The following is a 27,516-nucleotide window of genomic DNA, read 5'->3' on the forward strand; positions in this document are numbered from 1 at the left end:
CTGTTGGATCAACAACTCAGCATACACCTAGCCAAGTACCTAATCCTCTTGCGCACCTGGTATACCTTGTAACCATGCCTTGCTCATGTACCTGCACTGATTTAAGCATTAAAGTCTCTGGCAGAAACCGAGCTGGGAGTTTGAGTTCTATGTCTGGTAGTGAGAGCCTGGATGCCCTCCCATCCAATGACAGGCTTTTGCTCATCTGGGTGTAGCCTTCCACTTCAGGTCTTGGTTGCTCAGGTGCAAAGGGAGGACCAGTTTTCCTCCAACATTTAGCCAAAAGCAGTGCAAGGAACAGGCAACTCTGCAGACACAAAAAATGGCTCCAAAAAGGTTTGCCAAGTGGTATCCGATGCTGACAACAAGTGAGGAGGGGAGAGGAGGTGGAGGAGGCACAGAAAATACCTCCATTGCTCTGGCTGGTAGGGAAGTGGATTGATACATGCTGTGCTTAGTTCATCTTTATTAAATGCATTTGCCGTCCTCTCGATCGCTGGGGTGCACTCCTGTTGTCTGTTATTTGGCTTGATTGCAGGCTGTGAAATTCAGGCTTAGGAGAAAATGCACTTGGCTGATGCTTCCGTTTTCAGCCAGGTGTCTTTTCTCTCCCCTTTGCTCTTTATATTGTTACAGATGTATGTGTTATCATTCTCCTAGTGTTAAAGTTTTCCAAGCTTACAATAGGGCATTACTTTATTCAGTCTTGTAAAGTGTCATTGCACAATGACTGCTGTAACAACATCTATAATAACAGAGCCTGAGTTTTCCTACCTCAACTCTGCTGCAAGGCGGAGAGAGGAAGCGGTCAGCCACATGCAGCTCAGAGCTGGTGAGCTCTCAGTCTGCTTAATCTGTAAACCAGATAATCAGCTCACAAACAAATCTGTGTGCAAAGTGCTGTCAAAGTGCCTTCATTTTCTCCAGATTCCAGGATCCCAGTTCAAAGCTATGCTCTCCTCCGACTGAATTTTCCCTCCAGGGAAAATCAGGCAAATACCTTGAATGTGCCTGAACAGATCTAATTGCCAGTTCCTGTGGGGCAATCTGTATGTCTTGCCAGAATCTGAGGTTGATAAAATGTCAGTATCTCAGGATGTGGTGCTTTACCTCTCTCAGCTCTGTTTTTTGGATGTTCCAACTCTAAAGCCAGGGAAAGTTAATAACATTCCCTAAGGAAATCTACCTTCCACACTCAGTTCTGTGAGGGACTTTTACATTGCAGACTGCAATGCAGATATGGCAGGGGAGAAGTACTTTCACCCTTCAGTCTTTGACTTGGACAGTGGCTCCTCATTGGCAAGATGGTATGGGAAAGTTCTATCAACAGACAATGGAGCCTCCATTTTCAGGAATAGTATGCCTCTGAGAACTAGATGCTGAATACAAAGGAAAGCAGGGGGCTATTGTCCTCATCCCTTGTTTGAAAGTTTTACAGAAGCACCTGATTGGCTACTGATAGAAAGAGGGTGCTGGACCAGGCAGACATTTTGCCTAAACTAGCAGGGGAAGTTCTTCAGACATATTGGCATGGGAAATATTAAAATGGCCACTACTCTCTTGCTGAGACAATCTAAGCTGCCATTTCTTTCTTAGCCACAATAGGAAGCATGAGCAACAACTATCCTTTGTCTTACAAACAAGAGCAATTCTATGGTAGGGTTGCGGGCAGCTTTCCCAGAGTGGCAAAGGCATTAGGACATTGTTCCTCAGCCTGAACTCCCTGGACGTTGTTGAACTAAAACTCCCATTATCCCCATCCTCATCCTCATCCATCATCCCCATCCTTGAGGTTGAAAGCACTGCTCCTGAGCAAGGATGAAGACCCTGTTGGTCTTCAGAGGTTGTTGGCTTTCACCCACCATCACCCCAGCCAACTTAGGCAATGGTCAGTTTTAGTCCAACAATGTCTGCAGGAGCCCAAGTTCCCAAACTCTGAAATAACAGGCAAAAATAGGATTGAATACATCTACTACCTCACTTAGAGGGTGGCTTGTGAATCAGTCCACAGAGGAAGAGAGAAGAGGACCCACAAAAGTACCCACCTAGCTTCTGCATGCAAGCATGCAAGCGAGCTTCCAGGACCAGCACACGCTGTTGGAGCTCCTCGTAATCATAGGCTCCCATCTCTTCCTGGATCTGCAGCAAGCTGCCCGAAAGGTTCCTCACTTCTTCTTTCAGCTGCATGATGGTGCGGGTGTCTGACTTGTACTGGTCCAGCACAGGGATAAGTGGCATCAGTTCTGCCATTTTGTCCTTTAGTTCCTGCCGGTGGGAAAATGACAAATCAGAGGGGAAATAAAAGGACACTAGCAAAGGGCTTTGGAACCTGTGGCCCTCCAGGTGATGCTGGTATACAACATCCCATAATGACCATCTCTGGCAATTGGCCATGCTGGCTGGGGCTGGTGGGAGTTGGAATACAGCAGCTGGAGAGCAGCAGGTTTCCCTTTCCTACCCTAGCAAACCAGTCATTGGCATTCTGCTACCATGCAAGGGCTGCAGGACCTTAGGACCACCCCTCTTTTCACACCATGCCATGTGAGAGAAGCAAAGGTAAAGGGACCCCTGACCATTAGGTCCAATCGTGACTGACTCTGGGGTTGCGGCGCTCATCTCGCTTTATTGGCTGAGGGAGCCGGCGTACAGCTTCCGGGTCATGTGGCCAGCATGACTAAGCCGCTTCTGGCAAACCAGAGCAGCGCACAGAAATGCCGTTTACCTTTCCGCAGGAGTGTTACCTATTTATCTACTTGCACTTTGACGTGCTTTCGAACTGCTAGATTGGCAGGAACAGGGACCAAGCAACGGGAGCTCACCCCGTCGTGGGGATTCAAACCGCCAACCTTCTGATCGGCAAGTCCTAGGCTCTGTGGTTTAACCCTCAGCGCCACCCACGTCCCTGAGAGCAGCAAAGCATCTGATAAATTCCTGCAATTACCCAGAAACTAACTGGCTGAGATAAGTGAGACCTTTTGGTTTAATTCACCCACTTGCTTGTGTAGCATTAGTTCATAACATTGAGATATCATGAATGAAATCTGGTATGAATTTCCAGGAAGCAATTCTGTGCTCAAGGAAAGAACATTTATTGAAAAAAGCAAGCACATGAACTACTGTCATATCTAGCTTGAAGATTAAAGAATTTATTGATTTTTATTTAAATCATTTATTGCTGACTTTACAGATGGAAGGCTTCCAGAATGGCCTACAAATCAGTAAATAATAATGCAGCTCCTGCTTTCAGGCTTACAATCTAGAAGACATGGCAGAAAAGGAAATGGGGAGGGGGAGGGAAGAGGAATGATGTTGGAATGAGAGCTTGTGGGCATTTTCAGGACACTGTTCTTCATCATGTGATATTTCCCTTGAGCACTCAAAGGCACAGAGACTTGTTTTGATTGTTTATGACACAATTCTTTGAAGGTTTAACGCCAAGTTTATTTAGTATCAATTCTCCAATCAGAACAACAACAGGAAAATATCAAAAGAGCAGATTAAAACATTGACAAAATAACAACCAACAGAGAGTATTAGAATTCTACAAGTATTCCCAAGGAAATGTAAGCAGCAGTGATCAGACAGCTGGGTAAAGCAAGAAAATTTTCAATAAATGGCAGAATACAAAAAATGAGGGAGACAATCTGACCTCCCAGGACCTTCCACTTACTAGACACCACTGCAGAAAAGTTGATCTCCATTATGCATCCTATTTTGCAATGTGATCCATGAAATCTCTCAGACATGTTATTTTCTAGTTTAAACTAGAGAAAGATCCAAGGTAAAACATCATGTTTGATGAAACACAAAAATCCAGAAAAAGAGGTGCCAGAACTTGTTCTCTTAGAATGGCAGTGACACTCACCTGAGAGGTGCCAGAACTGAGTTTTGGCTGGGGGGAAAAAAAGCCCTGCAGAATACTAACTTTTGTCAGCGCATCTCAGATTAATCCTTGTTCATATTCATTGATTGAATTATGATTCAGCAGCTAATTCCTGCCTAAAAGAAGTGTATACATAGAATACAAAATAAAACTGTAGCAAACTGCTGTAATTGAGGAAATGCAGTGCCATAAAGCAGGACTGCTGAAAAAGGCAATCAGATACAAAAAGTCCTTGCCTGTATATGGAGGCCTACCTCACAATGGATAGGCAGTCTTAAGTGAAGAATGGAGGCTTGGCTTCTCTTCTCTGTGCTCAGCAGTGACAATCACTGGGTCTTTCAACCTAACCATCTTCATGGGATTCTGTGAGTCTATAATAAGATAATCCTGAGTTCTTCAGGCGAAGTGTGGACTACAAATGGGAATCCCTGGATCTAGGCAAAACTCACCTGTGGAATAGTTATGCATATGATAATCACAGAATCACAGAAGTGTAGAGTTGGAAGGGACCATGAGGACCATCTAACCCAACACCTTGCCCAATGTGGGGCTCGAACCCACAACCCTGAGATTAAGAATCTCATGCTCTACTGACTGAGAAGGTTCTCAGCAAAGTGCTGTTCAATGGGCTTCCTTACCTACAATGGTAGACCCCAACCCTGGGATTCATGGGGGAAGGAGTTATTTGTTGGTGCTTGCAGCTCCAGCCAGCACCCTGCCTCCTATAAGGACACTGCTTGAGGTGAGTAACTGTCACCACTATAAAGTATTTAGGTAGCAGTAGCCATTCCTCCCCTCATCCTGTTCTGTAGGCTCTCAGAAGAAAGGGATAGAGTCAGGGGTTGGCAAAGCTTACTGGGCATGGGCCGGATCACTCCTGCGGAGATATCCATGGGCTGGACCGGCACAGCACAACGCCAGAAATCGCGTCTGCGCCTGCCCAGATGCTGGAAATCGTGCCTGCGCAGAAGCGATTTCTGGTACCGCAGACATGTGCAGACATGATTTCCGGCAACTGGGCATGCGCAGAATCCATTTCCAGAGCAGCGGAAGAGAGTCCCTGGGCCGCACTGGTTTAGCGCAGCACGCAGGGACTTGCCAAGTGGGTTTGGGGGCAGGTCATGGGCCAGCTAAGCGACCCTCACTGGCCGCTTCTGGCCCATGGGCCTTATGTTGCCAACCTCTGGGATAGAGTCAGGCCACATCTCTTCAAGCAAGGGTCAGGGAAGTCAGAACCATGGGCAGCTCATAGTGGCCCTATTGCCACCTATAGCATCTGCTGTATGATGTCATCTCAGCAAAGAGCAGAAGCCTTGTCTAACCTGAAAAGATCTCACCTTCTTGTAGGAGCTGGCTCTGTTTTTGAAAAGGCTCTTGCTTGATTTTGTATCCTCTGGCTTCTGCAAGGCTGAGGAAGTGCTGTTGATGACTCCTGAGATGAAAGAAAGGGATCCTTCTTCTGGCAGGGAGGCCATGGGAGAAGGTACTAATAGATCTTCCTTGGGTGAACCAGCCTGTACCTTGCTCTCCTCTGAGTCTTCCTTGCTATATTGGGTCGCAGGGGGTGTGTGAGAGGAAGTTGGCACAACATCTGGGCCATTGTGCGGGAGTAGGAAATGAGTGCCCCTTTTTTTGTGGCAATGGCCATTTCACCTCAAAATAGCCAAGAAGATGAGTCATCTTCCAAGACACAGTTGAAAACAGAAATGGTGCCTGGAAGCCTAGGAATATGTCAGCAGTGGACCTTTCTGGGGCTTCAGCAACTGCCTGGAGATGCCAGGCACTGACAACATCCCTAAATTTGTGTGCTACAAAACAGTAGTATATCATCAGCTAGTTTCTCTTTCCATTCAAGCACAGAAACACTGCATTGCTCTCTTTCACCTTCCCCTAATGAAGATCAAAGGCTTCCTATCTTGTTTACCACAGGCCTGTTAATGATGACAGAACTCCTGGAATATGGTTAGGGAGTCATAAATATGCACAAGGCATATTTTGCCTTCCAGATTCAAAATCAATAATAATGCTTATGCTAACTCTGGTTCATTCCAAGCACTTTAGAAACACTACCTAATTCCTCACTATAGCCCCAAATAACACCCCTCATCATTTGGGATAGTGAGCAAGACCTAAGCAGGGAAAGCTGCGCCCACAGTTTGAAGGAGGGGGGAACCCAGCCCATTACAAAGGTTTGGTGTGGGAATCTTGTAGATGTTTACCAAGAGAGAGCAAGCTTCCTCCTGTGGACAGATCCTCCAAGCCATCAAGAGCTACATCATACACACTCTAAACATAACAGAATAGCCCTGCTGGACAGGTCGGAAGCTCACCAAGTCCAGTATCCCATGGGAAGCCCAGAAGCAGAATCTGAATGCAATGGTACTCTTCTCGCCATTCTCAGCAATACTCCCTCTGACGCTGGAAGTAGGACATAGCTAACATGGGTAGTAAACAAGCTGGTTCTAGATAAGGCTCAGTTCCCCACCCCTGCCAGGATGAGAGGTGGCAAGTATCTGGAGCAGAGGGGTCAGATGACTGGAGGCATACACAGCCAAGAGGCTTCTCACAAGAATGTGGTGGCCAGGCTGAGAACCACTCTAGATGTAGCTTATGGGGGACTTTTCACACTTTCCTTCATTGCCCTCTCAGGTGCCATACCTGCCTTTCTTCCTTCTTGCTGTATGTAGCCGACAGCAGCCGCTTTAGAAAGAGGAAGGAATATTTACATTAGGAAAAGGGCAAAGGGAGAAACACTGTTTCCCAGAGCATCCCCAACTTTCAAAGCAACCACAAGGGGCTACAAACTAGTAAAAAAAAAAAAAAAGAGAGAGAGAGAGAGAGAGAGAGAGAAAGAAAGAAAGGAGGGTGCAGGAACAGAACAAAAACCCATAGAAAATCAGAAGTGCAGTGTGACATATCCACTTTGGTTCTAAGAGAGTGCAGCAGATCTTAGAGTTGTATAAACAGGCAGCACCATGGAATTGGCTCTCTGGAATCACATGCTTGCCAAGAGTAAGAGGACTCTGGCCTGCAGTGTGAGTCTCCCAGCACTTTCCTTCTTCAGTCAGATGTCATAGAATCATAGAATCATAGAGTTGGAAGAGACCACAAGGGCCATCGAGTCCAACCCCCTGCCAAGCAGGAAACACCATCAGAGCACTCCTGACATATGGTTGTCAAGCCTCTGCTTAAAGACCTCCAAAGTAGGAGACTCCACCACACTCCTTGGCAGCAAATTCCACTGTTGAACAGCTCTTACTGTCAGGAAGTTCTTCCTAATGTTTAGGTGGAATCTTCTTTCTTGTAGTTTGGATCCATTGCTCCGTGTCCGCTTCTCCGGAGCAGCAGAAAACAACCTTTCTCCCTCCTCTATGTGACATCCTTTTATATATTTGAACATGGCTATCATATCACCCCTTAACCTCCTCTTCTCCAGGCTAAACATGCCCAGCTCCCTTAGCCGTTCCTCATAAGGCATCGTTTCCAGGCCTTTGACCATTTTGGTTGCCCTCCTCTGGACACGTTCCAGTTTGTCAGTGTCCTTCTTGAATTGTGGTGCCCAGAACTGGACACAGTACTCCAGGTGTGGTCTGACCAGAGCAGAATACAGTGGCACTATTACTTCCCTTGATCTAGATGCTATACTCCTATTGATGCAGCCCAGAATTGCATTGGCTTTTTTAGCTGCCGCGTCACACTGTTGGCTCATGTCAAGTTTGTGGTCAACCAAGACTCCTAGATCCTTTTCACATGTACTGCTCTCAAGCCAGGTGTCACCCATCTTGTATTTGTGCCTCTCATTTTTTTTGCCCAAGTGCAATACTTTACATTTCTCCCTGTTAAAATTCATCTTGTTTATTTTTGCCCAGTTCTCTAATCTGTCAAGGTCGTTCTGAAGTGTGATCCTGTCCTCTGGGGTGTTAGCCACCCCTCCCAGTTTGGTGTCATCTGCAAATTTGATCAGGATGCCCTTGAGTCCATCATCCAAGTCGTTGATAAAGATGTTGAATAAGACCGGGCCCATGACAGAACCCTGTGGCACCCCACTAGTCACTCTTCTCCAGGATGAAGAGGAACCATTGATGAGCACCCTTTGGGTTCGGTCAGTCAGCCAGTTACAAATCCACTGAGTGGTAGCATAGTCAAGACCGCATTTTACCAACTTCTTTACAAGAATATCATGGGGCACCTTGTCAAATGCCTTGCTGAAATCAAGGTAGGCTACATCCACTGCGTTCCCTTCATCTACCAGGCTTGTAATTCTGTCAAAAAACGAGATCAGGTTAGTCTGACATGACTTATTTTTCAGAAATCCATGCTGACTATTGGTGATCACAGCATTCCTTTCTAGGTGCTCACAGACTGTTTGCTTAATGATCTGCTCCAGAATCTTCCCTGGTATTGATGTCAGACTGACTGGGCGGTAATTATTTGGGTCCTCTCTTTTCCCCTTTTTGAAAATAGGGACAACATTTGCCCTCCTCCAGTCTGCCGGGACTTCGCCTGTTCTCCAGGAATTCTCAAAGATGACTGCCAGTGGTTCTGAGATCACACCTGCCAGTTCTTTTAATACTCTTGGATGCAGTTCATCTGGCCCTGGAGACTTGAATACATCTAAACTAGCCAAATATTCTTGTACTATCTCCTTAGTTATTCTGGGCTGTGTTTCCTTTGCTGAATCATTTGCTCCAAATTCTTCAGGTCGGGCATTGTTTTCTTTATCGGAGAAGACTGAGGCAAAGAAGGCATTGAGTAGTTCAGCCCTTTCTGTGTCCCCTGTTTGCATTTCACCATCTTCTCCTCTGAGTGACCCCATTGTTTCTTTGTTCTTCCTTTTGCTACGAACATACCCATAAAAGCCTTTTTTGTTGCTTTTAACCTCTCTAGCAAGCCTGAGTTCCTTCTGTGCTTTAGCTTTTCTGACTTTGTGTCTACACGTGCTGGCTATTTGTTTGAATTCCTCTCTGGTGGTTTCCTCCCTTTTCCATTTTTTTGTACACATCCTTTTTTAATCTTAATTCAGTTAAAAGTTCTTTAGATAGCCACCCTGGCTTCTTTAGGCACCTTCCATGTTTCCGTCTCATTGGTATTGCCTGACGTTGTGCTTTTAGTATCTCCCTCTTAACAAACTCCCAGCCATCATGAACTCCCTTTCCTTTTAGTATTGTTGTCCATGGGATCTCACCCAGCACTTCCCTAAGTTTTATGAAGTCGGCTTTCTTAAAGTCAAGAAATTGAGTCCTAGTATGCTTGGCTGCTCCTTTCCGCTGTATAGTAAACTTCAGAAGAGCATGATCACTCGCGCCTAATGATCCTTCCACTTCTACCCCACTAACCAGGTCATCAACATTGGTTAGGACCAGATCTAAAATGGCTGTTCCTCTTGTTGCTTCTCCCACTTTCTGGACAATGAAGTTGTCTGCAAGGCCAGTGAGGAATCTGTTTGACCTTATGCTCTTGGCTGAGTTTGACGTCCAACAAATATCCGGGTAATTGAAGTCCCCCATTACTACTATCTCCCTTCCTTTTGCATGCTTGGCCATCTGTTCCAGGAAGGCATCATCTATGCCCTCCGTTTGGCTTGGGGATCTATAGTAAACTCCCACAATGAGGTCTCTGTTATTCTTCTCTCCCTTAATTTTGACCCAAATGCTCTCACTTTGGCTTTGAGGATCTAAATCTTGGATCTCTTCACAGGTATACACATCCCTGACATATAACGCCACTCCTCCTCCTTTCTTGTCTGGTCTGTTTCTCTGAAATAGATTGTATCCCCCCATTATTACATTCCAATCGTGGGACTTATCCCACCAGGTTTCAGTGATGCCTATTATGTCATATTTAGTTTGCTGTACCAAGAGCTCAAGCTCATCTTGTTTATTTCCCATGCTTTGCGCATTAGTGTACAGACATTGAAGTCCATTAATCATTCCCCCGTGTCTCTTATTTAAGGATTTTTTCCTCCCACCACTAGGTCCGCGTGCTGTTTGCTCCATTTGGTCTATGACATTTGGATGATCATCTTCATGTCCTTGTGGCGAAGCGAGAACTTGCAGGGCAGATCCCAAAATTCTGCCAGTGGAATGCTCCATGATTCCAAAGAGTACAGGCAGGAGCCCCTCTTGAAGGTGGGTGACCATTGGGTGATAAAAGTCCCAGTGAGAGGCTAGGAAGAGACATGTACAAGGACATTCTTACAGACCCATTTTGAGAATGTGTGGCAGGAGCCACAGGAACATAAGGAAAGGTTTATCTAACCCAGCATGCTGTTCTCACAGCAGCTAACCAGAGGCCTATGGGAAGCCCAGAAGCAGGGCATGAGCATGATAGCAATAACTGCACATCAGAGAATCCTTTGGGATTCTTTGAAATATTGTTTCAAAAGCCCTTGGACTGCCAATGTAGGTTTGCTAGGAACCCTCCTGAAAGTCAAATGACTTTCTTAGGAAGGAAGGCAAGAACATAGAAAGTTGGTCTTGTATTGAATTAAACAGTTGCTCCATCTAGTATAGCACTGCCTACTCTGGCAGTGGCTCTCCAGGATTTTAGAGGGTGGTCCTTCCCAGTCCCACCTGCAGATGCCAAGCAGGGGTTCTGCAGCTGAGCTATGGCTCTTACTTAATTAGTGCTAATTACATGATTTACTGACGGTTTCCAATCCTCAACCCCACCCTGAGTATATAAACCTGAAATCCAGGATGACACCCCATATTTTTCCTCAGCCCACAAATGTTACCACTTTCCCTGCCCACTTTTAATGGAACAAAAGGTACGATGGGCTGGAGAAGTGAACTTTCACCAGCTCAAGAAATCATTGCCTGGCACAGGCTGCCAGTAGTAGCAGAACATAATAGCTAGAGAAGCGTTTGCATTGGGAATTAAAAGAGGCCTGTGAAAATATGAATAGGAACATAGGAATCTTCCTTACGCTGAGCCAAAGCCTTGTCCATCTAACTCAGCATTGTCTACACTGACTGGCAGCAGGCTTCTGCAGGGCTTCAGGCATTCCCAGCCCTACCTGGAGATGCCATCGGGGATTGAACCTGGGATCGTCTGTGTGCAAGGCAGATGTTCTGCTTCTGGGCCACAGTCCTTCCTCAACAGAGTGGGCAATGTAGAGAAGCAGCTCTCTCTCTTAATCTCTCTCTTTCTTATAACTGTTGAATATGAGAAGGGTCACCTTGGTGGAAGGACCAGGTGGAAATGGAGCCAGGCTTCCTGCCTCACAAGCCCGCCCACCTGCAGCATATTAAGACACTGCACAGAAAGCCTCATGCTGGTGGTTGCCTTCACAGTTCAAGCAGGTCGACATCCAAAGGTGAGACACAATGCAGGTGCCAGTGCTGCTGGCCTTTGGCAATCCTTGCGTCATCTTCTGGGCTCTCTGAACTTTAAAGGCCAGATCTTACTTGCTGGGGAGGGCCAGCTGTGTGCAGCCGATGGCAAGCTGAGAGACTTAAAGGTGGGAGCGAAATTGCTGCTGCATTTTTTATGACCCTGGCTGAGAGTGAAAGTGTGTTTGTGAGAGAGAGAGGGGGAGGGGGGAGGGGTCATGAACAAACAGAAGCAAGGAAGGTAGAACCCTTGGAAGAGAAAGTGTAGGGGATGTGGAGAAGGCGGGGGGGGGGGGAATGGCTGAGCTTGCTGACATTTGCACATAAAGCAAGGAGAAGAGGGCTCCAAATGAAAAAATGGTGAGGGAGGGTTGAAATGCTGAAAAGAATGAGGGCAATAAATATGGTGGGGTGCATGCAGTGCAGTGAAGCAGGAAGCCCAGAATGTGTTGGAAGTTGCAGAGGAAAGCATAAGAAAGAGAACATGCAAATTAGCTGGGAAATCTTGGGTTATTGCACTGGCTCCCGGTGGAGTACAGGGTCAGATTTAAGGTGCTGCTTTTGACCTTTAAAGCCCTTCACGGCCTAGGACCCTCGTACCTACGGGACCGCCTCGCCTGGTATGCCCCACGGAGAGCCTCAAGGTCCATAAATAACAACACCCTAGTGGTCCCAGGCCCTAAGGAAGTTAGATTGGCTTCAACCAGAGCTAGGGCCTTTTCAGCACTGGCCCCAACTTGGTGGAACGCTCTGTCTCATGAGACCAGGGCCCTGCAGGATCTGATTTCTTTCCGCAGGGCCTGTAAGACAGAGTTGTTCCGCCTGGCCTTTGGATTGGAGCCAATTTGATTCCCCCCCCTTTTTTTCTTTTTTCTTTTCCTTCTCCTGCAATGAGGCTTCATTTTAATATTTTAATGTTCCATTATTTTAATGTTGTATTTTATTTTTGTTTTTAAGTTGTAATCACTCATCTTGTTTTTATTATTGCTTGTAAGCCGCTCTGAGCCCGGCCTTGGCTGGGGAGGGCAGGGTATAAATAAAAAATTATTATTATTATTATTATTATTATTGTTGACACAAAATATGGTGTGTGTGTGTGTGTGTGTGTGTGTGTGTGTGTACAAACAACCGGATATCAACTGCTACACTTACTGAACAGTGCTGGCTCCAGGGTTTTGTTAGTTCCGTAGACTGAGACACTCTCCATGGAGCGTCTTAATCTGGAGCAGGTTGGTGGAGCAAACATAATTCTCTCAAAAGGCCCCTGACCTCCTTGGGATAACAGGCCCTTTGACAGCTACTGAGCCCTGGCAAGGATCACTAAAGATGGAACCATTGCTTGAAATAAAAACAGATAGAGCAAGCCTTGTGTGGGCTCTCCTTACATCACTCTTAGAGCTTTTCTCTCTCTAAAATTCCAGCTGGTTCAAGTGGTGAAGCTTTCCCTGCAGTTACTTAAATCTGCAGTTGAGGATGGAGGAAACTGTGTGCAGTATTTTGAATGCATCTCTGTGTTTTGTGTCAGGGACTACTGGGGCTAGAACTGGGGGACTTTGGTTCTGTTTGCAGCATCCCCACGTGGTGAGCTTCTGGAACTGCAGCTTGGAACAACTTTTGGGGGGTGGTTGGAGTACGAACTCTCAAGCTTTCGTCTGGCCCCACCCTGGCTAATGGGGTGCTCCTAGGCAGGAAGGGCTATCAAATGCCTCCCATTTGGGCCTGAGCAACAAGGTCTCCCTGGCTTTACTGCATTCTCCAGCTCCCATATGATAGCTGCTTATAGGTCAGCCCTGATCCAGAACACACACACACACCAATATGCAAGCAAGAAGGCTATGCTGGGTGCTTCCTCCTGTCCTGCTGGCCTTGGTATGCAGCATATGGCAGCAGAGTCTGGTAACTCTTTGCCAAGGGACAGCAAGCCCCCCACCCCCCGGCCAGGCTTTTGTTCGAGGAAACTTAAAATTTGTGACTCGCCCCCAGTTGCAGCCTAACATGGTGCAGTCCAGGAAAAGCTTTAACACTTGACTCTTTTGAATGTATAAATTGCACCTTTATTAACTGATTTTAATTTTGTTCTTACTGAGAAGCTGCAAAAAGTAAGGTGGGAACCCTTTAAAGAGCAGAACAGTATCCTGTTTTTCTATTAGTGACCCCCACATCAAATGCTAACATTGGCAAAGTAGGCTCTACTCTACCTGATCTCAGGGTGCTTCTGTTTATGGCAAGTGGGTGTCCAGACTAGCATTACCCCACCCCCAAATGCGTCCCATAACATACCAACATTACCTGGTTCTCCCTTCCCATGTCACGTCCCCAATTAATGCCACTCTTCCATATCTGTTTTTGTTCTCAGGAAGGTAATACCAAACCAAAAATACAATAAAGGCAGATGGGTCTTGAACCAGGAGCTTCATGGTCTCCGGCAGCAGCCTAGCCTAGCCTATTATCCAGAAGTGTATTCATTCAGTATCTTCTGCTGGCTGCATTCCAGATCCCCTGGAGCTGAATACTCAGTCCAGATCTGATTCAAGATATGAGAAGCCAGGCTCTGACACTTACTATAGCTCAGCAGAGCATATCATAGAATCATAGAGTCGGAAGAGACCACAAGGGCCATCGAGTCCGACCCCCTGCCAAGCAGGAAACACCATCAGAGCACTCCTGACATATGGTTGTCAAGCCTCTGCTTAAAGACCTCCAAAGTAGGAGACTCCACCACACTCCTTGGCAGCAAATTCCACTGTCGAACAGCTCTTACTGTCAGGAAGTTATTCCTAAAGGAATCTTTTTCCTTGTAGTTTGGATCCATTGCTCCGTGTCCGCTTCTCTGGAGCAGCAGAAAACAACCTTTCTCCCTCCTCTATGTGACATCCTTTTATATATTTGAACATGGCTATCATATCACCCCTTAACCTCCTCTTCTCCAGGCTAAACATGCCCAGCTCCCTTAGCCGTTTCTCATAAGGCATCGTTTCCAGGCCTTTGACCATTTGGTTGCCCTCCTCTGGACACATTCCATATGATGGTCCCATGTCTAACCCATTGGCATATCCTCTTTAAGAAAAAGATCCAAAAGCAGGTAATGTGAAAAACCACTTCCTGTGCCCCTGGGCAGCTGCCGCCAGCCAGAATAGACAATACTGAACCAGGTGGATATAAGAGGATGACCTGGTATACAGCAGCTTCCTTGTGATATTTGGGAGCCTGCACTCAAAGTGAAGATCTTTGCTCCTTGTGCACAAGGACATGTAGTTAGTTGCTGGTTTGCTCTGGGAGAGGTTCAACATTCAGCAAGCAGCTGCCACGCCTAGCCCAGGATGGGTGTACTTGTGAAGAAGCACTCAAGCCTATTTTTCCAAGAAGCAGGCTGACCCATCTACCAGTCAGTGTATCGACCTGGGCATAAGTGCTCCAGTCTGCCACTTGATATAGGACAGAGACAGATAATGGGCTAAAGGATCCAAGGCTAGCATTCATAATGGCATATTTGAAGTGTTTGTTCTGCATCACTTTGACTATTAGTAGCCAGCAAGGACATCGCTTGTGCGTGGAACGCAAGCTTTACTAGCAGAAGGTCCCTGGTTCAATCCCTGGCATCTCCAGGTAGGGCTGTGGAAAAGGCTCCTGTCCACCGTGAAGAACCACTGCCTGTCAGCATACTGTAGACAATATTGAGCTAGATGGGTCAACTGGTCTGACTGTGTATAACCCTGCTTCCTAAATTCCCACATTCCTACAGTGGAACAGTCTCCCTTGGGAGGTGGTGGGTTCTCCTTCCTTGGAGGCTTTTAAGCAGAGGCTCGATGGCCATCTGTCATGGGTGCTTTGGCTGAGATTCCTGCGCTGCAGCGGGTTGGACTAGATGACCCTTGGGGTCCCTTCCAACTCTACAGTTCTATGATTCCTAGTGAAAATGGTGTGTAACCTGTGGAAGTGCTGGGCCCTAAAAATGAGCTCAGGAAGAGGACAAGAGTGAACAACAGGATAGGTTTTTTTTGGGGGGGGAGAGAATGCAGGAAAATATAATTATAATTACTAATTGCTTTAAAAGGAAGACCTATTATTGGGTAGGAAAAAAAAGACTCTCTGGCTATACACGTGTGCTCTCAAAAGGAATGGATGGCACAATAGCTGACAACATAAAATGATGAGAAATGGAGTAAACTGAGTAGAAATTTCAGTCAACTTTCTTTCCTCTCAGATACCACACAATGCTGGAGGGCAAAGGGATAAGCTGACCCATTCACTCTGCCAACCCCAGAAACAGTAGTCTATTTTCTAAACAATTTAGTGATTCCCCCTTGCCCAGGGCAAACAGAGAGCATAACAATGAAAAAAAACTGGAGCATGTCTGCCCACATTTCTGGCCATACACGAAAAAGACACTGGAGAAATGAAACTGCCTGCAATGTAAGCAAGCAATGAAAGCTGTATGGTTTAGAATTGTTTGGGAATGATTTATTTTTTATACATGTTAAAAAGAAAACTAAGTTATAGTATAAAGAAAACAGAATTAAAGAAATAAGGATATTAAGTGTATTAGGTTTAGTGGATTTTAGAAGAGATATGAACGCTTGAATAAATGTACAAAAAATAAGTCATAATCAGAAAAAGGCAGGACCAGCAGCCCAGTGCTGCAGCGTATCCTGCTGACTTCTCAATAGGTGGCGTTCTTTATTCAGGGGTCCAGGCAGCCATGCCCTTGTTCACAATACTTCTTTCCCCCCACCCTCCTTTTTTTAGCCTTTGGTTTCTATCTGACAAGCACCATATTGAGACTGGGATGGCTTGCTGTTGTGGGGTTTGTTTGTTTGCTGGAGGAGGGTTGTCTAAACACTTTCAGATGGATTCCCCCAAGCACTCATAAGAACACCCAAAGAGCCCAGCTGGATCAGGCCCATGGCCCACCTCGTCCAGCATCCTGTTCTCACAGTGGCTGACCAGGTGTCCCCATGGGAAGCCCCCCCATAGGAGGACCCAGGGCAACCATGCTCTCCCCACCAGTTAATTCCTAGCCACTGGTATTCAGACGGTGGAGGCAGAAAACTCTAATACTTCCTTCTTGCTTCTTAGTTGCTTCATTTTGGCTCCAATTCTGCTGGCACCCAGCGCCTGTGTTTGCTATTAAAGGGAGTGATACACTGCAATGTTCATTTCTTTTGGCATATGTTGATGAAAGACTATCTATTTAAAGATAAGTAATGGAATTCTAAGATGGCTACTGCTGCAGGAGTCACAGACACCAAATACTGGAGACAAATGAATATACCAACTGCCAAAGAATTGCTGTAGTTTACTTTAAGTCAAAAACTATAAGCCGATCTCACTCTTAAATAGTGATTAAAAACTTTATGCTAATATCTTAGCAAAGACTAAAAATTGTATTAAATGACATAATCCACCAAGATCAAGCAGGCTTTCTTCCTGACCAACATATGAAAGACAACATAAGGAATATAATAGACATAATAGAATACCTGGGGGCCAGGAATGACAAGCAAGCAGCTTTGATGTTTATTGATACGGAGAAGGCCTTTGACAATATCTCATGGACATTTATGAAAAAGACTATGGAAAGGATGGAATTTGGAGGATCATTTCTTAAAGGAATAGGCGCTATATACTCTGAGCAGAAAGCCATGCTGATTGTTAATAATGTACTGACTGAAAAATGTGATATTACTAAAAGAAGTAGACAGGGTTGTCCCCTGTCACCATTATTGTTTATTTTAGTCCTAGAAGTCCTTACAAGAACTTTAAGAGCAGAAGAAGGAGTGAAAGGAATTTTGTTGGGGAACAGAGAATATAAATTGAAAGTCTTTGTGGATGATCTTGTAATAACATTTGGAGAACCTTTGACTAGTGTACCAAAGGCACTAGAAAGGATTCAGGAGTTTGGACAAGTTGCTGGTTTTAAACTTAATAAGACAAAGCCATAATGTTGGTTAAAAATATGACAGTACAATGAAAATAATTGTTACATCAGATCACAGAAAAAGTGTGGGAGAGTCCTTGCCAGATCTGAAGTTATATTATGAAGCATCCTGCCTTTGCTGGCTTTGGGATTGGATTTTGTTAAAAGAAACAGATCTGTTGGATCTGGAAGGACAAGATAATAGGTTTGGGTGGCACGCATATTTATGGTATGAAAAAACAAGAGTGCATAACGGATTATTGAACCGCCTGGTAAGAAAAACAATCTATGAGGTATGGGATAGATACAAAAATCTATTGGAGCGGAGAACACCATGGTGTGTCAGGGATCAGGTTGGGGGGTACTACTCTGATGAGTGGTGGGAACCCTCCTCTCCCCCTGCTCAGAACCAGGATCCTGGGGCTCCACAGAAGCAGGAGAGTAGTATTGACCTGGAACAATGGTTTGCTGAGAGACACAATTCGGAGGATGGGAGTTGGGCAGAATTGGGAGGCAAACAAAAGAAGCAGAACAGAAGGAGAGAGAGTTAACCAAATCTCCCTCACTGGAAGTGTACATGTGAAAAGGATCTAGGAGTCTTGGTTGACCACAAACTTGACATGAGCCAACAATGTGACACGGCAGCTAAAAAAGCCAATGCAATTCTGGGCTGCATCAATAGGAGTATAGCATCTAGATCAAGGGAAGTAATAGTGCCACTGTATTCTGCTCTGGTCAGACCTCACCTGGAGTACTGTGTCCAGTTCTGGGCACCACAGTTCAAGAAGGGCACTGACAAACTGGAATGTTTCCAGAGGAGGGCAACCAAAATGGTCAAAGGCCTGGAAACGATGCCTTATGAGGAACGGCTAAGGGAGCTGGGCATGTTTAGCCTGGAGAAGAGGAGGTTGTTTGTACACACACCCTAACTCTAACTTTAAACGTAACCCTAACCCTAACCCCAATCCTAACCCCAAGCCTGGAGAAGAGGAGGTTAAGGGGTGATATGATAGCCATGTTCAAATACATAAAAGGATGTCATATAGAGGAGGGAGAAAGGTTGTTTTCTGCTGCTCCAGAGAAGCGGACATGGAGCAATGGATCCAAACTACAAGAAAGAAGATTCCACCTAAACATTAGGAAGAACTTCCTGACAGTAAGAGCTGTTCGACAGTGGAATTTGCTGCCAAGGAGTGTGGTGGAGTCTCCTACTTTGGAGGTCTTTAAGCAGAGGCTTGACAATCATATGTCAGGAGTGCTCTGATGGTGTTTCCTGCTTGGCAGGGGGTTGGACTCAATGGCCCTTGTGGTCTCTTCCAACTCTATGATTCTATGATTCTAAGTTAGGTTTATGTTATGATCTAACATGTATCATACCTTATTATGCTCCCTAATAAATATTTTTCCAATTCAAAAAGGCAGAACTTGGGGGGGGGATGATAAAAATTATGTGTGGATATCTTTAAAGTACTCACTATACTTTAAGGTGAACCATTTGGCATGATGCTTCCACTTCCATGTTTACGTGGAATGAATCTGCTTTTAATACTGAAAATGGAAACATCTTCCACTGCTTTATGCTTATGCCAATGTGGAAGAGTGACATGGGCTGGATAGAAGCATAGAATCATTCCATGGAAGAGTTGGAAGGGACCCTGAGGGTTCTCTCGTCCAACCCCCTGCAATGCAGGAATCTCAACTGAAGCACCGATGACAGACGGCTCTCCAACCTCTGCTAAAAACCTCCAATGAAGGAAAGTCTATAACCTCCCAAGCGAGTCTGTTCCACTGTCAAACAGCTCTTACTGTCGGGGTTATAAAACCTCTTTGAATAGTATCATTGTGTAGGTTGTTATCTCAACATCAGAGGCCCCCTTGACTTAAAGTGTCCTGTTAAATGCTTGTTTGTACATGAGAGCTAATTAGGATCCTAACAGCTTGATACTGTGGAACAGTGTTTTTCAACCTTTTTTGGGCAAAGGCGCACTTGTTTCATGAAAAAAATCACGAGGCACACCACCACTGTGTGCGGAGAGGGAGATGTCAGAGCTCCGCTGCTCTCTATGGGGAATCGGATGAGCGCGGACCCCCTGTCCGCTCTCATATGATCCCATCCGATCTGATCCCCACCCAGGACGGATGGAAAATAGGGTGGACACAGTCCGGTGCCCGCCTAGTGGGCAAAAAATTGACTTTCTTTTTTTTAAAAAAATCTTTTGAATTTTTCAATTTTTCCCACGGCACACCAGGCAACATCTCGCGGCACACTAGTGTGCCGCGGAACAGTGGTTGAAAAACACTGCTGTGGAACATCTGCCCAATGGCTGCATCTCCACCTCAACCTGCCAGAAACTGCTCCACTTACAGTCAGCTTGGGTCAGAGGTCATTCCTGCGATCTCAGTGGCAAATGGCAGCCATGACCCAGTGTGTTGGCAGGTCAGAAAGGCTCCATCCATTCTACCGTAATTAGACTGGCAATGCCAGGCCAGCACTGCTATGCAGGGGGCAAGGGGCGGAGGCTGAGTTTGGGCACATCCAGTGGAAGGAAGTCAGTGCTTACTGGCAATGCCTAGGGAAGGGATAGCTGGCCTCAGTTTCCAAGAAGAATTGTGGAACAAAAAGATCAACACTAAACAAAGACAATAATGGGAGTTAAAGAGCAAATAAATTGGGGTGAACAAAAAACGGGGAGAAATCCAGTTCTCTGAAGCAAGAAAGCTAAATTAAAAGTAAAGCAAATTCTACAAAGAGAAAGGCAAAGCATGTGGAAATTGTCAGAGGTGAAAAGGGCCATCCTCCAAATGCAAATAGTGTCAGGTTCAATCCCTGGTGTATCCAAGTAGGGTTGTGAAGGACTCTTGCTTTCAAAGATGGAGAGCTGCTGGTAGTCAGTGTCAACTGTATTGAACTAGGTGAACCAATTGCCTAACTTGGTGTAAGGCAGTTCTTGTGTCCCTAAGAGATAGGGGGAAATGGAAATGTTTGAGCTAAGAACAATATTTATACCTTTAGGTGTGTGAACAGAATGGGGTATGAAAATATGGCATGCAAGTGGATGGATTGCAAGAGCAAAGGTGTGGGCAACCTCACATTTTGGTTATTGCTTCCTCTTTTGCTAAGCAGATATGAATTATCTACCTCAAGCCATGGCTATAAGTTATTTGTTGCATTAAAAGATAATAATCCAGTTGTGGGGTGGGCACTAGGTCCACTGCCCCACTCCACTTTGAGCACTGAGTAAATATGATTCTTAGGTAAATATATCACAAAACAATTAAAAAAACCTTCTGAGTTCAGAGAACTGAGATGTTAATGGAGTGGCGGGGGTTGGGGAGAGGGATGTGTTGCATGTGCCAACAAAACTGGAGCATTAGCTGTGCCTCAGGGCATAGTGATGAGAAATGACCTTGGGGTGAAAAAGTCATGCAAAAATATACAGTGCTTTTCACTCTGTGTGTGTGTGTGTGTGTGTGTGTGTGTGTGTGTGTGTGTGGTAGGTGGGAATAGAGTCTTATTTTGAAAGGCCAGGCTCCATATCTGGCTATCCAAGTGGAATATGTTTTCCCAGGCACCTGGGAAAGAAAGAAGAGGCAAAGATAATGAGAGTACCTAGTATCATCAAGAACGTAAGCCCTGCACTGCTGAGAAGCACAGGGAGCTGCCAGCTTAGACAGTGTCAGACTATTGTTCCATCGAGCCTAGTACTGTGTACAATGACCAGCAACAGCTCTCAAATTTCAGACAGGGATCTCTCCCAGCTCTACCTGGAGCAGCCGAATTGTACCCAGGACCTTCTGCATGCAAAGCAGATGTTGTACCACTGAGCTATAGCCTTTCCAAAGGTCTACTCATCTAGGATCCAGTTCCCAACTATGACTAACCAAAAGGTTGGGGGGCTCCAAAGCAGTTATGGCCTTTCCTTCTTGTTCATCCCCTGTTTGCAGACATCTTGCCTTGGAGCATGATGGGTCCAATAGGCTATCATGAATGTTGGCCTTCAACAGACTGATCCTCTTTTTCTTTTTTTTAAGCCAAAGACCATCACACCCAGTGTCAGGAGTCTGGCTACCATGTAGCCATGGGGAACGGAATGTGGTTCCACTGATGTCAACATGGATGGGTCAGTAGAATCCACCTGAACAACAGTTTCATGGGACTAGACCTTGGGCTGGGTCAGCATAGTTGGGCACCTGCTGAGACACACAACCTTCTGCCTAGGGATCCTTTGCCCTCCTCCTCCTCCTCCTCCTCCTCCTCCTCCTTGCTTTTGCTACCTATCTATCAGCATGTGAGCTGTGCCAAGACCAAGGAGAGAGAGCAGCAGCCTTGCCCTCTCCTTCTATATAGGTGGAAGTGCAAATCAGACCTAGGGGGAAAGGACAAACAATGGGCAGTGGTGAGCAATGGTAAGGAGGTGGGCCCAGGGAGGTGCCTGGACCAAGGGCATCTTGACCAGTTCCCCCACCAAAACTGGAGCCCACACTTGGTGAAGTAGCACTCAGGCTCAAGGGGAAAGCCTGTAGCTCAATGGGTATAGCACCTGCTCTGCACGTAGAAGGTCTCAGGTTCAATCCCCAGCATCCTGGGAGAGAGTTGGGAGAGAACCTTACCAGAAATCCCGGAGAGCCACTACTAGCCAGTGTAGCCAACACTGAACTAAATGAATGAATGACATGGCTCAGTATAAGGTAGCTCCCTATGTTCCTGAGGATAGGAAGATAGAAAGTGAAAGCAGCAGAGGGAGTAGGTTAATGATGTCTAGGTAGAAAGGATGACCCTGAAGTAAAAGATAATAAGTCACTGAAGCAGCAGAAGCTAGAACTTCAGTGCAGGCTGAGCTGGCAAAAGGAGTTTATATAGGTTTAGAGACCACCCAAAAGGCTGAGCTGGGCATCAATCAGGCACTGAAAAAACCAGTTGAGGAACTGGAGAAAGGTCAGAAGACACTCTTGCTGACCAGGTCTCCACTCTTGAGGTGACTTTGTTCAGAGAACCAAAGCCACTATCTTTATAAAGATAATGGGCTCCAAGCTCTGGGACCCAAGAAACCGGTACACTTCCCCCCACGGAGCTCAGCTTCATCAAGGGCTAGCCCTGAACTGATCATAACCCAGCATGCGCCTGGACCTATCAAATGTTGGCACATGGATCTAGAAGGGAATCATAGACCCCAGCAGGCCAGCTGTCTAATCAAGAGACCATCCAAGGGGCCACCCCCATCCCAGCTGTCTCTGGGATGGCATGGCATTCTCTGGCTCACTGCTGCACTCTCAAACATGCACACACACCAGAGGCCCATTATTCTCAGCAAAATGTCTCTAATCACTCTGGCTGGGGTTGAAAAATTACCAGGAAAGGTAATTGAATGGCAAAGGGCCCAGAATATGGATGGCCTGAGCTCATTTATCAGGAGCACCAATTCCTCCTCACAGGTGCCTGGAGGGAGGCAAAGGAGGCTTGTTGATTCGCTTGGTTTTTTAATTGCAAATGTGATACTCCTCTGGCTGATTCATGAGTTACATCTGTGAACAGAGAGTACCAAGAGCAACCAGCTCCAAGGCAAAGCAATCAGTTCCCTGGCTCACCTTCTGCAGCAAATGCCCTGACTCTGGGGAAAGGCCAACGTGAAATTGCTGCCGCCAAGGAAAAATGCTAGTTGCTTCTAAAAGACCCAGAAACAGTCAGTAACCACTTCTGGTGTTATTCAACCACTTCATATATTTCAGGTGGGCATTTGAAGAAGAAGAAGAGGAGGAGGAGGAGGAGGAGGAGGAGGAGGAGGAGGAGTTTGGATTTGATATCCTGCTTTATCACTACCCAAAGGAGTCTCAAAGCGGCTAACATTCTCCTTTCCCTTCCTCCCCCACAGCAAACACTCTGTGAGGTGAGTGGGGCTGAGAGACTTCAAAGAAGTGTGACTAATTAAATGTAAAATGTGCAAACATGGCAAATGCATGTCTGCAAACAATCAAGGTATGCTAATCGGAGAACAGTGACTGGCTACCATTCCCCCTCGAGCATGTGATCAGTGGTGAATGTGGGTTTTTCTCTGTATAATACACAGAGTAGTCCTATGGCTTGCTAAGCATCAGCCATGAGACACGATAGACACAGACTTGTTCAATAAGGCTGCCATAAGACTGCATAGGAAATTCTTTTGGGAGTGAGTCCCATTCAGCTCAATGGGATTTGCTTCTTAGTAGATGTGCAAAGAATTGCATTGTAAAGTGGTATTTTTCTTTGCCACTGACATTGAGCATCCATGGGGAAGAAAATGAAAATTGGTTGGCTGATTTGCTGTACTGGCATACCTTGCCTCAACTTCCGTTTTATTATTTATTTTTAATGTCTTTTTTATTAAAGATTTATTGGTTTACAAAAGTATGTGCAAAGTCTCTTTTTTCAAGTTACATTTTCTACAGATCAGTTTCATTTGCTGAGACAGCTGCCTTTATAGCTTGGCCTTACTGGACAACTTTTTACAGTCAGCTTTCCCAGAGTTCTGCTGTCCATGGTGCTGAAGTGCTCAAATAACTGTGGCCAGCATGGCTATTACCCTTCTCAGGTTGTGGCTGGAGGTACAGCCTCATCATCAGCCCAAAGAAAGAGGTGTTATGGAACATATACATCTGAACATATTAACTTCCCAGCTGCCTCTATGTAAAGCACAAGTTTCTTTTAAATATTTATGTTATGTAAGGTTTATCTGATGATGTCACACTTGACAGTTCAATATGAACTTTACGAGCCACAATACAAACCTTACCAAGGAAACTGGCACAGGCAGTCTGGAGTCTTAGAGGGATAGCCTATGGCCGCTTTCCCCAACCTGTTGCCCTTCCAATGTTGTTGGACTCCAGCTCCCATCAACTCCAGTCCACATGGCCAATGGACAGGGGTGATGAGAGCTGTGGTCCAGCAGAGCACATGCTTTTGCATCAGAAGGCCCCATTTTCAATCCTTGCTGTCAGGTGGGAAAGGCTCTTGCCTGAGACCAAAGAGAGCAGTTGAGAGTCATAATCTGTCATGCTAGACTAGATTAACCAAAAGTGTGGTTCTTAGGCATGAACCATGATCCTCAACCTTTACTTAAACAATAAGTTTCTAACATTTGTAAGACACAAGATGAGTCAAAATGCACAGATACTATTCTCCACATTGTAATGGTGATTTTTACCATTTCCCAAAAGTCCCAGATAGCCTTCCCTTCACAGCAACTTTCAAAACATGGTCCGTACCCATCTCTGCTGAGGATGTTCTAAAGACAGGGTGGTTTGTTTGTGGCTGGCTCATTCATTGCATCTCTTGCATTTCTTTTATTTTGAACATCAAGGAAAACTCAAATCCTGGAATACTTTTGATAAAATACTTTGACACGGTGTTTCCTGAGCTTGTATTCCTTGACTAAGTGTATGCATGTGGCAATGGGACCCCGGAAGAGCCACTGGCCATCCAGGGGCGGAGCTTCATTTTTTATTTCTATCTATTTATGCATTGAGAGGTGTTTTTCTTTTCCATTTTGGATAAGTCACTCTACTTCTGCTTCTTCCCAAAAGAGATGGGGCCAGGCAGTGGCGTAGCGTGGGGGGTGCAGGGGAGGCCGGCCGCACCGGCCGCAACATCTGGGGGGTAGGGTTAGGGGGCGCAAATCCACGGGTTAGGGGGCGCAAATCCACGGGTTAGGGGGCGCAAATTACTTGCCTTGCCCCGGGTGCTGACAACCCACGCTACGCCACTGGGGCCAGGCTATTTTCCATCAGTGCTTTGATAGAAATCACCACTCCATTTCTGCCCTCTTCATTCTCTTTTAATCAATCACTTTATTATGACCAATTTGTGTAGCACTTGGTCATTCCCCCAAACTGCCACCTCACTCTCCAGCAGCTGCTGAGTAGGAACCATGCCCAGTTTGTCCCTCCCTCTTTTGCCATATTTCTTCTCACTGTCCCGATTTTCCAACAGGGGTGCCTGGGCTGTACTCCTGATCCATTGGCTGGGTTACCAGCAGCCCCTGGGACCCCACTGCCTACACACTGTGACTAAAACTAACCAAGCTGTTGGCTGCTGCTCTGATATTTAATCAATGCCTTGGCTACTGCAGCTGTCAGGCTCAAGGCCGCACAGCTCCTGCCTCTTTCCTTTGGCTACACTGTAATATAAAGCATATTTTGTGCTATTTTCACTATTATATGCACTGGTATGCATAGATATGCATTTATGTCCAGAGAATTGCATGGCAAATATTTGGAGAAGTGCAAATTTCAATGCATGCAATGCATGCAATGGAGTAGCCTCAGGTGGCTGTGAGACTGACATTTAGAAGACATCTGAAGGCAGCCCTGTTCAGGGAAGTTTTTAATGTGTGACATTTTAATGTATTTTTAATCTTTGTTGGAAGCTGCCCAGAGTGGCTGGGGAAACCCAGCCAGATGGGCGGGGTATAAATAAATTATTATTAATTATTATTATTATTATTATTATTATTATTATTATTAAAAGGTGTGTTTAATCCTTCTTCCACCTGATTTCCTACTCAAAATCATTCCCCTCCTAAGCTACAATGGAGAGGGGAATACATAATGTGCATTTTTGTTTTTGTTTTGTTTTGCTACTTAGTACCAATCTAACTGGGATGTGGGCGGTGCTGTGGTCTAAACCACAGAGCCTAGGGCTTGCCGATCGGAAGGTTGGCGGTTCGAATCCCCATGACAGGGTGAGCTCCCATTGCTCGGTCCCTGCTCCTGCCCACCTAGCAGTTCGAAAGCACGTTAAAGTGCAAGTAGATAAATAGGTACTGCTCCGGTGGGAAGGTAAATAGCGTTTCCTTGCAGTGCTCTGGTTTCACCAGAAGCGGCTTAGTCATGCTGGCTACATGACCTGGAAGCTGTATGCCAGCTCCCTCGACCTATAGAGTGAGATGACCACCGCAACCCCAGAGTCGCCCACGGCTGGACCTAATGGTCAGGGTTCCCTTTACCTTTACCAGTCTAACTAAAAAGGAAAGGCTGGAAGTTGAAGGCTGCAAGCTGAATTTATTCCTCTCTGTTATTTTATTCTTCCCCAATGGGAAAATTGCACCCCTCTGAATGTTCTTTGACTCCAACCCCCATCAGCCTCATCCAGCATGGCCAATGGTAAGGGATGATGGGAGCTGTAGTCCAACAACTTCGGAAGGGCCACACCTGCTTCCATCAGGCATATGTGATAAACACCATCCAACACCTTCTCATTCTCAACTGGCTTTCAAACAGCAACATTAGCAATTAAAATAATACTCTAGGAACCCACCAGCATCAGAAAACCAGTCCACAAACAACGTCCCTCCAGAGATAGTGACTATGTAGATCAGGAAGGACTTGGCCAAGCAGAAGAGTTACCTGGAAACTTTTGGCATTCAGATTTTTCTGACTCTCTGTGGCCACTTTCAGCCTGGAGTCCAGCCCCTTTATTAGCGACTCAGTATTGCGCACATACTGCAGGTCCCGGTAGGTCCGAAGGTCCAGCACCTCCATGGACTGGGAGATGTTTTGCACCTGCTCAATGAAAAAAAGGAAAAGAAACTTAAGACACACCACCTAAAGGATGTTCAGATTGCAGAGTATTATGCATGGGAATAGATAGATGGAGGAGCTTGTGGTGGTGGAGGCAACCAGGGAGTGGGTCTTCTTCTTGAAGGTATCCCTGACATAAGAATCAGAAACCCGGGGTAGATATTTTGATTCCATGATGTTTCAAATATTAATGGTACTTAACCTTTAGAAAGATAGAATTCATCACTGACATTTTAAAACCCCTGTGCTCTCTAGGCTATAAAGAAGAAACCCCATCTAACCCTGAAAGTGGCACAAATGGTCATTAAAGATGTTCTAGTTAGTATCAGGGTGTAAATCCAAACATCTCCTTGAAGCTTCCTGAGATAGCTCAGGGAATAGGAGAAGTGAGAGACAGAAATGTCAACAACCCCGTCAAAGGTCTGGTTGCTAAGGAAACACTGATAAAGTAGGACATTTGAGACCCAAATGCCTGGGCACCTGGGGCACCCCAAGGTAATTGTGGGGGAGCAGATAGCAGTATGGAGCCATACATGTTTATCATCCCATGACCTGTAACTTTTCTTGATGTGTGTAGAATAATGTTTGAGGTTTTAGGACTCTTTGTTTGCTGTGTTTTGAACTACAACATAGAATCATAGAATCATAGAATCATAGAGTTGGAAGAGACCACAAGGGCCATCGAGTCCAACCCCCTGCCAAGCAGGAAACACCATCAGAGCACTCCTGACATATGGTTGTCAAGCCTCTGCTTAAAGACCTCCAAAGTAGGAGACTCCACCACACTCCTTGGCAGCAAATTCCACTGTCGAACAGCTCTTACTGTCAGG

At 45.7% G+C, this 27,516-nt stretch overlaps 1 protein-coding gene across 4 annotated transcripts in view; it reads right to left on the minus strand.

Moving 5' to 3' along the window:
- Positions 1-27,516, minus strand: part of OLFM2 (olfactomedin 2) — a 219,537-nt gene that overhangs the window by 14,510 nt on the left and 177,511 nt on the right. For 3 of the 4 annotated variants that reach the window (XM_082208546.1, XM_082208544.1, XM_082208547.1), the window contains exons 3-4: positions 26,513-26,671; positions 2,046-2,265 (exon numbers count right to left, since the gene is read on the minus strand). In XM_082208546.1, coding sequence (XP_082064672.1) covers positions 2,046-2,265; positions 26,513-26,671 — 379 coding nt within the window. The remainder of the gene's footprint in view (positions 1-2,045; positions 2,266-26,512; positions 26,672-27,516) is intronic. The other variant, XM_082208545.1, reaches the window with a different exon arrangement.

The sequence above is a fragment of the Podarcis vaucheri genome, assembly GCF_965113315.1.
Source record: "Podarcis vaucheri genome assembly, chromosome: 2".
Classification (NCBI taxonomy): Eukaryota; Metazoa; Chordata; class Lepidosauria; order Squamata; family Lacertidae; genus Podarcis; species Podarcis vaucheri.